This window comes from Rhinoraja longicauda, chromosome 11 (genome assembly GCF_053455715.1).
Source record: "Rhinoraja longicauda isolate Sanriku21f chromosome 11, sRhiLon1.1, whole genome shotgun sequence".
Classification (NCBI taxonomy): domain Eukaryota; kingdom Metazoa; phylum Chordata; class Chondrichthyes; order Rajiformes; family Arhynchobatidae; genus Rhinoraja; species Rhinoraja longicauda.
The window spans coordinates 11596774-11609002 of NC_135963.1; the positions used below are offsets into that span (position 1 = coordinate 11596774).

The 12229-nt window shown below is 46.4% G+C and overlaps 1 protein-coding gene across 1 annotated transcript in view; it reads left to right on the forward strand.

Moving 5' to 3' along the window:
* LOC144598296 (choline transporter-like protein 3) overlaps nucleotides 1–12229 on the forward strand; it is a 95240-nt gene that overhangs the window by 16697 nt on the left and 66314 nt on the right. The window contains exon 3 of the mRNA XM_078408270.1: nucleotides 10176–10318. Within this exon, the coding sequence (XP_078264396.1) occupies nucleotides 10176–10318 (143 nt within the window). The remainder of the gene's footprint in view (nucleotides 1–10175; nucleotides 10319–12229) is intronic.

Genomic DNA, 12229 nt, shown 5'->3' on the forward strand with positions numbered 1-12229 from the left:
AGATCTTGCCATGTCTTGTCAATATGCTCTAAAGGAATGTGCTTTACAAGTATGCCTAATGTCTTATCTATTCTCGTGGCTGCGTTTGAAAGTAAGACACGATTCCTTTTGAAGCTACCGCAGCGAAAAGACCCAGACAAGGTGGTAGAGTGGAGAACGAGAGTGGAGTTAAATAGGTGTGCACCGTGGACTGTCCAAGTAGATGAAGACAGAACAGGAATGCAGGTCCTTTCTCTTGTACCCCAAAGTGTTGTGTGGGCAAGTGCACTAAAAAATAGTCTGACAAACGGTTGTGAAAAAGCTTGTAAGATTCAATGAAAAAGACTCGTGAGGCTGGAAGTTTGTAGGCGGTCACCTCTCTCGCTCTCTCTCTCTCTCTCTCTCTCTCTCTCTCTCTCTCTCTCTCTCTCTCTCTCTCTCTCTCTCGCTCTCTCGGAATGCAAGTTATTTGAAGAATGAAAGGTTAGTGGTGACTATTTTGCCTTCATCTCATTGCTGCGCCCTGATCTGTGCCTCAACCTGCAGCTCCAACTCCTGTTCCTCCTGCCCTTTACTTTCTTCATGGAAATGCACTGCAAATCGGGGGACATTTGGCCCATCTTCCCAGTGCTAGCTCATTTGAGCTCCGCATCCTTTTTCGCTCATAGCCTCGTGAATCTGTCCAATTCTATTGGCGGCACGGTGGCGCAGCGGTAGAGTTATAGACAATAGACAATAGACAATAGGTGCAGGAGTAGGCCATTCAGCCCTTCGAGCCAGCACCGCCATTCAATGCGATCATGGCTGATCACTCTCAATCAGTACCCCGTTCCTGCCTTCTCCCCATACCCCCTCACTCCGCTATCCTTAAGAGCTCTATCCAGCTCTCTCTTGAAATCATCCAACGAACTGGCCTCCACTGCCTTCTGAGGCAGAGAATTCCACACCTTCACCACTCTCTGACTGAAAAAGTTCTTCCTCATCTCTGTTCTAAATGGCCTACCCCTTATTCTTAAACTGTGGCCTCTTGTTCTGGACTCCCCCAACATTGGGAACATGTTTCCTGCCTCTAATGTGTCCAATCCCCTAATTATCTTATATGTTTCAATAAGATCCCCCCTCATCCTTCTAAATTCCAGTGTATACAAGCCTAATTGCTCCAGCCTTTCAACATACGACAGTCCCGCCACTCCGGGAATTAACCTAGTGAACCTACGCTGCCTTACAGCGAATGCAGCGCCGGAGACTCGGGTTCGATCCTGACTACGGGCGCCGTCTGTACGGAGTTTGTACGTTCTCCCCGTGACTTGCGTGGGTTTTCTCCGAGATCTTCGGTTTCCTCCCACACTCCAAAGACGTACAGGCATGTAGGTTAATTGACTGGGTAAATGTAGAAATTGTCCCTAGTGGGTGTAGGATAGTGTTAATGTGCGGGGTTCGCTGGGCGGCGCGGACTCGGTGGGGCCGAAGGGCCTGTTTCTGCGCTGTATCTCTAAATCTAAAAATCTATTGCATTGAAGTGCTGTGTGCATTCCTGGTCACACAGTTATGGGAAGGATGTCATTAAGTAGGAAAGGGTGTGGAAGATATTCACCAGGGTGTTACCCGGGCTTGCTGGCTCGGCTTATAGGGAGAGGTAGGGTAGGCTGCGACTTTATTTCTTTGGAACATAGGAGGCTGAAAGGTGAAGTTATTTAAGTTGCACGAGATCATGATGGGAATGAATGATGGCATTTTGTTGTCCCCGGGTAGATGATTCTAAAGCTAGAGGGCACAGGCTTAAGGTGAGAGGGGAAAGATTAAAGGGTGGAAAGTTTCGGAGGGTAGTCCGTGTCTGGAACGAACTGCCGGCGGAAGTTATAGAAGTGGATACAATTATCATATATTTGGTCAGATATATCTATAGGAAGGAATATGGATCGAATGCAGATAAATAGGACTATCCCTGTACACCAACTAAGCCAGCCTGGGAAAGATGGGCCTCCGTGCTGTACAACTCTTTTGACTCCAAGACCAATCTTCCCCGATTGAAAGTTGCTACTGAACCTGCTTCCACACGCCTTTATGGTGATGCATTCCAGATTATAAAAAACTCCATTTAAAAAAACTCTCTTCATCTCTCTGAGCTGTTAACGTTGGTTCCGGTCTTGATTGGGGCTTATCCATTGTGGTCATCGGTTTGGAGCCAAGTCACATATCGGGCAGGATCTACTAATTGTGTTTCTGTGGTAAGCCAGACCACAGCCTCAGGCTTCCTGACGTCCAGCGTTGCTAAAGTTGGAATGCTTGTGAAGATCTCTAGGGCATTCACAAAGACGTAAAAATACCAGGGCGCGCTTTAAAACTGCATAACAAGTTGCAGCTTGTAAATAAATGTGCGTTCTCTGAAACACGTGCCTCTTGCTCAACGCTTCTCCTCTCTCCCTTGAAATGAATGGATTGACTGAGGCAGCGGCAGGTGTAACCTGGGTAGGCGTCAAGGTGTGATCACGGGGGGAAGGAAGGTGCCGGAGGTTGGCACTTCACTGCTGGGCTCTGAACAGTGAAAGGCTTGGATAGAGTGGATGTGGGGAGGATGTTTCCACTAGTTGGTGAGTCTAGGACCAGAGACCATAGCCTCCGAATAAAAGGACGTACCTTTGGAGAGGGGAGGAGGAGGAATTTCTTTAGTCAGAGGGTGGTGAATCTGTGGGATTCATTGCTACGGGAGGCTGTAGTCAATGGATATTATAAAAGGCAGAGATAGATAGATTCATGATTAGGACGGGTGTCAGGTGTTAATGGGGAAAATGCAGGAGAGTGGGGTTGAGGGAAAGATAGATCAGCCATGATTGAATGGCGGAGTAGACTTGATGGGCCGAATGGCCTAATTCTGCTCCCGTCACTTATGAATGTGTGATCTGTGTAATGACCTATCTGAATGTTTGTTCCTTTTTTATGTTCCAATAATAACATGGCATATTCACCACAAAATATATTTATGGTGAGCTAATTAGAAAATGTAGGAGGACACAAAGTGCTGGTGTAACTCAGCAGGTCGGACAGCATCTCTTGAGAACATGGATAGGTGACGTTTCAGGTTGGGACCCTTCTTCAGATCCAAAATGTCACCTATCCATTTTCATAAGTTGACAGGAGCAGAAGCAGGCTATTCGGCCCATCGAATCTACTCCGCCATTCAATCATGACTGATCTATCCTTCCCTCTCAACTCCATTCTCCTGCCTTCTCCCCGTAACCCTTGATACCCTCATTAATCAAGAATCCATCAATCTCCACCTGAAAAATACCCAATGCCCTCCACAGCTGTCTGTGGTAATCTCCAGAGATATTGCCTGACCCAATGTTACTCCGGAACTTTCTGTCCTTTTGTGTAAACCAGCATCTGCCATTCCTTATCTCTGGAAACTGTAGGAGGAACTTGGCGGAATCTGTGGAAGGAAATAGACAAACTTCATTTTGAGTTGAGACCCTTCTTCAGACTGATAACCCTTTTGCACCATTTGCAGTCTCTTGTGTCTGTGTTCATAAGATCATAAGTGGTAGGAACAGACTTAGGCCAGTCTACTCTGCCATTCAATCATGGCTGATCCATCTCTCCCTCCAAACCTCATTCCCCTGCCTTCTCCCCACAACCCTTGACGCCCGTACTAATCAAGCCCCCGCTCCTTGCGTCCGATGTCTCCAGCTCTCTCCCAGTCCCACCGTCCACTAAGCCTTCGGGGCTGTTGAATCAAGCTGCTCGTGGTCAGTGGGTCATGTTTACATTGGCTTGCATTACAAAGGGGAGGGGGGAGGGAGAACACTGCAGGACCCGGCGTGGGGGGAGTGCCATTAGGGGGGGGATGAACAATGAGGAGGGGGGGGGGGGCAATGGACGATAGGGAGGGTGGAGAACAACGGCGACCGGAGAGGGAGAGGGAGGGGGTTGGAGAACAAAGGAGGAGTTGTAACTTTGTCAGCGCGGTAGGTGGCTGCTATTTGTAATCCTGAGGTATGCAAGCAAAGAAGTTCACTGTGCCTTGTCACAGGTGACAGTGAAGTATTCCATTCCATTCCACGGTGGTGGTTACAGAGGATAAGGCGTGCCCCAGAATCCAGTATTTCAGGAGTGCTGCTTGAAAAGTTAGGGATTGTGCTACTGGTTTCCTGAAAGCAATGGATCACGAGCCTCCTCAAACAGTGGCAACATTCTTCACCTTCGTAATATGATTATGCTTCATGGCCAAAGTAAATTTCCAGCATATATTTACATTCTTGCACTTGCACCCATGGTCAACTGCAAGGAGAGGCCTCGTAACGTTCACGCGCACACACACACACACACACACACACACACACACGCACACGCACACGCACAGACACACGCACACACACACAGACACACACAGACACGCACACACACACACACAGACACACACACTGAAATTTCGTTCGGTGTAAAAAGCCGAGTGATAATAAAGTGTTGTTATGTTATGTTATGTTATGTTACACACACAGACACGCACACACACACAAACACAGACACACACACACACACGCACACACACGCACACACACACACAAACGCAGAGAAAAGCAGGGATTCAAATTTTTAGGACATTGGAACCAGTTCTGGGAGAGGTGGGACCAGTACAAACAGGACGGTCTGCACCTGAGCTGGAATGGAACCAATGTCCTAGGGGGAGTGTTTGCTAGTGCTGTCGGGGAGGATTTAAACTAATGTGGCAGGGGGATGGGAGCAGGAGCAGAGAGACAGAGGGGTGTAAAATGAGGGTAGAAGCAACAGGTAGCAAGGTGGAAAGTAAAAGTGGTAGGCAGACAAATCTAGGGCAAAAAATCAAAAAGGGCCACTTTTCAACATAATTGTATAAGGGGTAAGAGAGTTGTAAAAACAAGCCTGAAGGCTTTGTGTCTCAATGCAAGGAGTATACGTAATAAGGTGGATGAATTAAATGTGGAGATAGTTATTAATGATTATGATATAGTTGGGATTACGGAGACATGGCTCCAGGGTGACCAAGGCTGGGAGCTCAACATCCAGGGATATTCTATATTCAGCCGGGATAGACAGAAAGGAAAAGGAGGTGGGGTAGCGTTACTGGTTAGAGAGGAGATTAAAGCAGTGGAAAGGAAGGACATTAGCTTGGAGGAAGTGGAATCGATATGGGTAGAGCTACGAAACACTAAGGGGCAGAAAACGCTAGTGGGAGTTGTGTACAGGCCACCTAACAGCAGTAGTGAGGTTGGGGATGGCATCAAGCAGGAAATTAGAAATGCGTGCACTAAAGGTGCAGCAGTTATAATGGGTGACTTCAATCTACATATAGATTGGGTGAACCAAACTGGCAGGGGTGCTGAGGAAGAGGATTCCTTGGAATGTTTGAGAGATGGTTTTCTAAACCAACATGTCGAGGAACCAACGAGAGAACAGGCCATTCTAGACTGGGTATTGAGTAATGAGGAAGGGTTAGTTAGCAGTCTTGTTGTGCGAGGCCCCTTGGGCAAGAGTGATCATAATATGGTAGAGTTCTTCATTAGGATGGAGAGTGACAAAGTCGATACAGAAACAAGTGTTCTGAACTTAAAGAAAGGTAACTGAGGGTATGAGGCGTGAATTGTCCAAGATAGACTGGCGATTGATGCTGAAAGGGTTGACGGTGGACATGCAATGGAAGGCATTTAAAGGTCACATGGATGAACTACAACAAGTGTTCATCCCAGTTTGGCAAAAGAACAAACCAGGAAAGGTAGTGCATCCGTGGCTAACAAGGGAAATCAAGGATAGTATTAAAACAAAAGATGAAGCATACAGATTAGCCAGGAAAAGTAGCATACCAGAGGACTGGGAGAAATTCAGAGTCCAGCAGAGGAGGACAAAGGGCTTAATTAGGAAAGAGAAAATAGATTATGAGGGAAAACTGGCAAGGAACATAAAAACAGATTGCAAAAGCTTTTATAGATATGTCAAGAGAAAAAGATTAGTTAAGGCAAATGTAGGTCCCTTGCAGTCGGAAACAGGTGAATTGGTCATAGGGAACAAGGAGATGGCAGACCAATTGAACAAATACTTTGGTTCTGTCTTCACTAAGGAAGACATAAACCGTCTGCCGGAAATAGCGGGGGACCGGTGGTCTAATGAGATGGAGGAACTGAGGGAAATCCAGGTTAGTCGGGAAGTGGTGTTAGGTAAATTAAATGGATTAAAGGCAGATAAATCCCCAGGGCCAGATAGGCTGCATCCCAGAGTGCTTAAGGAAGTAGCCTCAGAAATAGTGGATGCATTAGTGATAATTTTTCAAAACTCTTTAGATTCTGGAGTAGTTCCTGAGGACTGGAGGGTAGCTAATGTAACCCCACTTTTTAAAAAGGGAGGGAGAGAGAAAACGGGGAATTATAGACCAGTTAGCCTAACATCGGTAGTGGGGAAAATGCTAGAGTCAGTTATTAAAGATGTGATAGCATCACATTTGGAAAGTGGTGAAATCATCGGACAAAGTCAGCATGGATTTACCAAAGGCAAATCATGTCTGACGAATCTTATAGAATTTTTCGAGGATGTAACTAGTAGAGTGGATAAGGGAGAACCAGTCGATGTGTTATATCTGGACTTTCAGAAGGCCTTCGACAAGGTCCCACATAGGAGATTGGTGTACAAACTTAAAGCACACGGTATTGAGGGTTCAGTTTTGAGGTGGATAGAAAATTGGTTGGCGGACAGGAAGCAAAGAGTAGGAATAAACGGGTCCTTTTCGGAATGGCAGGTAGTGACTAGTGGGGTACCGCAAGGCTCAGTGCTGGGACCCCAGTTATTTACAGTGTATATTAATGATTTGGACGAGGGAATTGAATGCAACATCTCTAAGTTTGCGGATGACACGAAGCTGGGTGGCAGTGTTTGCTGCGAGGAGGATGCTAGGAGGCTGCAGCGTGACTTGGATAGATTAGGCGAGTGGGCAAATGCATGGCAGATGCAATATAATGTGGATAAATGTGAGGTTATCCACTTTGGCGGCAAGAACAGGAAAGCAGAGTATTACCTGAATGGTGACCGATTGGGAGAAGGGGAGATGCAACGTGACCTGGGTGTCATGGTGCACCAGTCATTGAAAGCAAGCATGCAGGTGCAGCAGGCAGTGAAGAAAGCGAATGGTATGTTGGCATTCATAGCAAGGGGATTTGAGTTTAGGAGCAGGGAGGTTCTGCTGCAGTTGTACAGGGCCTTGGTGAGACCGCACCTGGAGTATTGTGTGCAGTTTTGGTCTCCTAACCTGAGGAAAGAGGGAGTACAGAGAAGGTTCACCAGATTAATCCCTGGGATGGCGGGACTTGCATATGAGGAAAGACTGGATAGACTGGGCTTGTACTCGCTCAAATTTAGAAGACTGAGGGGGGATCTTATAGAAACATATAAAATTCTTAAGGGGTTGGAGAGGCTAGATGCAGGAAGGTTGTTCCCGATGTTGGGGGAGTCCAGAACCAGGGGTCATAGCTTAAGGATAAGGGGGAATTCTTTTAGGACCGAGATGAGAAAACATTTCTTCACACAGAGAGTGGTGAGTCTGTGGAATTCTCTGCCACAGAAGGTAGTTGAGGCCAGTTCATTGGCTATATTTAAGAGGGAGTTAGATGTGGCCCTTTTTGCTAAAGGGATCAGGGGGTATGGAGAGAAGGCAGGTACAGGCTACTGAGCTGGATGATCAGCCATGATCATATTGAATGACGGTGCAGGCTCGAAGGGCCGAATGGCCTACTCCTGCACCTATTTTCTATGTTTCCATGTTTCTATGTTTACCAGAAATGTATATCAGATCCAGCAACTGGATAAAGAACTGACTGTGGTGATGATCAAACACTTTATCAGAGCAGAATTTCCTGGGTTGTTTTGTCCAAATTTATTTGCCATCTATTGCTGTCCACTGAGTTACTCCGTCATTTTGTCCCTGGTGCTGTGAGGTAGCAACTCTGCTGCTGCACCACCATGCCTCTGGAATTATTGGCTGCTGTCTTTATATACATTCAACTCATAGACTGCAAAGCTGTTTGTATTGTCATGAGCGTGTAAAAGGTTCTCAATATATCCAACCTGTTTCATTCTTCGTTCAAATGTCTGATCATTTTTTTTACATTGATATGATTTTAAGAATAAGGGGTAGGCCATTTAGAACGGGGACGAGGAAAAACTTTTTCAGACAGAGAGTTGTAAATCTGTGGAATTCTCTGCCTCAGAAGGCAGTGGAGGCCAGTTCTCTGAATGCATTCAAGAGAGAGCTAGATAGAGCTCTTAAGGATAGCGGAGTCAGGGGGTGTGGGGCGAAGGCAGGAACGGGGTACTGATTGGCAATGATCAGCCATGATCACATTGAATGGCGGTGCTGGCTCGAAGGGCCGAATGGCCTCCTCCTGCACCTATTGTCTATTGTCTATTGATATTCAGCATTATGAAACTTCAATCTAGTGGATGTAGTGAATACGAAAGACCGATATGAGATCTGCCGTGCTGCTTGTTCATTGAAGCAACCAAACATTAACCAACTACCCCCACTGTCTCTCATTGTGCTTTATCATTAAATCAGCATTTATCTTTTTTTTAAAGAGGCAATTATTCAGGAGCATTAAGCCCCTGTCCCACTTAGGCGATTTTTTAGGTGACTACAGGCGATTAGGCTGTCCCCACACGGTCGCCAGGGTGTCGCCTGTATAGTCTCCAAAGGGGCATAGCGTTTTTCTGGTCCGCTCTCGATTTTGAAATGTTTAAAAATTTCCGGCCGCTGTTGGTTTGACGCCAATGATCGTAGCTTGACGTCTCCTGACATGGGTGCTGTCGTAGGTTGTCGCCAGGTGACATAGGTTGTGGCCGGTGCTGACTTCGGTGAATTCCATTGGCGACTATTTACGTCAACCGGCGACAGGTACCGGCGTCAAAACCGGAGGCCAAAATGAGGTGAATTGTCTTCAGTTGTCGCCGACAGGGTCGTAGCTTGTCGTGGGTAGACGTAGGTTGACTTCGGTTGCCGTAGGTTGTCGCCTGCGTGGTCGTAGGTTGTCATAGGTGGGCGTCCTAAGTCGCGACGATTGGGTCGCCGGTTGTCCGTAGCTTGACGTTGACTAGGTGGTAGGTTTTTGTAGCTCGTCGTAGACATTGTCCAATCGCCATTATTTTTGGCGACCTGCTACGACTATGATAGTCGCCTAAAAAATCGCCTTAGGCCTTTATTCTTTGCTTGCATCACTTTGAGATTTTAATCTCAAAAATGCCATCAGCTAGGACCAAATAAAAACTTCCCTTTGTCAGGACTTCCCTGCAGAAATCTGTACGCTTTCTTCTGCAAAAGCACCAATATATTAAAACGATGAGTTAAAAAGAAATAATCCAAGCGTTCAGTTTTTATTTTAAAAATATCATCGTAATGTAGAATGAGAAAATAACTGCAGATGCTGGTACAAATCGAAGGTATTTATTCACAAAGTGCTGGAGTAACTCAGCAGGTTAGGCAGCATCTCAGGAGAGAAGGAATGGGTGTCGTTTCGGGTCGAGACCCTTCTTCAGACTGATGTCAGGGGTGCGGGACAAAGGAAGGATATAGGTGGAGACAGGAAGATAGAGGGAGATCTGGGAAGGAGGAGGGGAAGAGAGGGACAGGGGAACTATTTAGATAGTTCCTCTATCTTCCTGTCTCCACCTATATCCTTCCTTTGTCCCGCCCCCCCTGACATCAGTCTGAAGAAGGGTCTCGACCCGAAACGTCACCCATTCCTTCTCTCCCGAGATGCTGCCCGACCCGCTGAGTTACTCCAGCACTTTGTGAATAAATAATCATCGTAATGTAGATTGTTCTGCTTTCATTTAAAAACAGCAAGTGTGGTTCATCGGATTGATTTTAAAATGTGCCCCACTCTGGTGGGTTACTCCAGCATTTTATGTCCTGCTCGGTTACTCCAGCATTTTATGTCCTGCTCGGATACTCCAGCATTTTGTGTCTCGCTGAGTTGCTCCAGCATTTTGTGACAATCTTCGGTGGGTACCAGCATCTGCAGTTCCTTCCTACACACTGAGGATTGTGCTGTATTTGTATTGGACTCTGGCGTGTAGAGTATGCAGTTTGTAACGTATTTCTGATAGGGAACACTGAGCCGTCTGGTTCCTGCTTTGCCTCTTCACTGACGACGGACTGGTTGTGTTGTTTCCCCACCCAGGTGTTTGTTGCGGGCTACGCCGTGACCGTCGGTGCTGCAGAAAGGCTGATCTTTGGCTATGACAGCTACGGAAACATTTGTGGAAGGAAAAACTCTCCGATTAAAGGGGCCTCGTTGTCCGGACAAGATATGACCAGCAGAAAGTGGGTACCATTTAACCAGCATTCAGCACGCACAGGATGCAGTTATGTATACAAACGCAACATTTTAGCGCGGATCACTAAGTTATTCTTTCAGCTTAGGTTTTATTTTAGAGACACAGCGTGGAAACAGGCCCACGGGGTCCCGCACCGACCATTGATAACCACGTACACTAGCACCATCCTACACGCGAGGGACAATTTACAATACAATACAATACAATACAATATATCTTTATTGTCATTGTACAGGGGTACAACGAGATTGGGAATGCGCCTCCCATACGATGCAATAAATTAATTAGCTAGTCAGTATTAATTTAAACAACCCAATGAAACAAATTAGAACAGTTTTAAAACAATAAAGTGCAAGTAGGTCTGTGCCGGAACCAAAGCCAATTGACCTACAAACCTGCACGTCTTTGGAGTGTGGGAGGAAACCAGAGCACCCGCGGAAAGCCCACGTGGTCACAGGGAGAGCCTACAAACTCCGTACAGACAGCACCTAGAAACATAGAAACTAGGTGCAGGAGTAGGCCATTCGGCCCTTCGAGCCTGCACCGCCATTCAATATGATCATGGCTGATCATCCAGCTCAGTAACCTGTACCTGCCTTCTCTCCATACCCCCTGATCCCTTTAGCAAAAAGGGCCAAATCTAACTCCCTCTTAAATATAGCCAATGAACTGGCCTCAACTACCTTCTGTGGCAGAGAATTCCACAGACTCACCACTCTGTGTGAAGAAATGTTTTCTCATCTCGGTCCTAAAAGACTTCCCCCTTATCCTTAAGCTGTGACCCCTGGTTCTGGACTCCCCCAACATCGGGAACAATCTTCCCGCATCTAGCCTCTCCAACCCCTTAAGTCATGTTAGTCATGTTCGAACCCAGGTCTCGGGAGCTGTAAGGCAGCAACTCTACGGCTGGGGCACTGTGCTTAACATCATGTAAACACATCAAACACATCACAAAGACAGCCTTCTTCCACCTCAAAAACATTGCCCGTCTCCGTCCATCCCTCTCCTCCACAGCTGCAGAAACCCTCATCCACGCCTTCATCACCTCCCGTCTGGACTACTGCAACAGCCTCCTCTATGGCGCACCCTCAAAAATCATCAATAAACTTCAATACATTCAAAACTCCGCTGCCCGTCTCACACACACCTCGATCCGTGACCATATCACCCCCGTCCTTTATAAACTCCACTGGCTCCCCATCCCCCAGAGAATCCAGTACAAAATCCTCCTCGTAACATACAAAGCCCTCCATAACCTGGCCCCATCCTACCTGACCGACCTCCTCCACAGGCACACTCCCACCTGCACCCTCCGCTCTGCCGCTGCAAATCTCCTATCCCCCCACATCCGGACCAAACTCAGATCCTGGGGGGACAGGGCTTTCTCCATCGCTGCTCCCACCCTATGGAACTCACTACCCCAAACCGTTAGAGACTCCTCCACACTCACCACATTCAAAACATCACTGAAGTCTCACCTGTTCAGTACTGCCTTCAACCACTGAAGGTCACCTCACCTTCTGTCTCCTTTCTCTGTTCATTTATTTATTTACTTATTTATCTATTTATTAATTTCCCTATGTTCTCAAAATCTCTGTAAAGCGTCTTTGAGTATATGAAAAGCGCTATATAAATAAAATGCATTATTATTATTATTATGTATAACTGTGTATATCACTGTGCTTAACATCATGTATAACTGTGTATATCACTGTGCTTAACATCATGTATAACTGTGTATATCACTGTGCTTAACATCATGTATAACTGTGTATATCACTGTGCTTAACATCATGTATAACTGTGTATATCACTGTGCTTAACATCATGTATAACTGTGTATATCACTGCTTAACATCATGTATAAACGATGGATAAGGAAAGTCAAGAATTTACA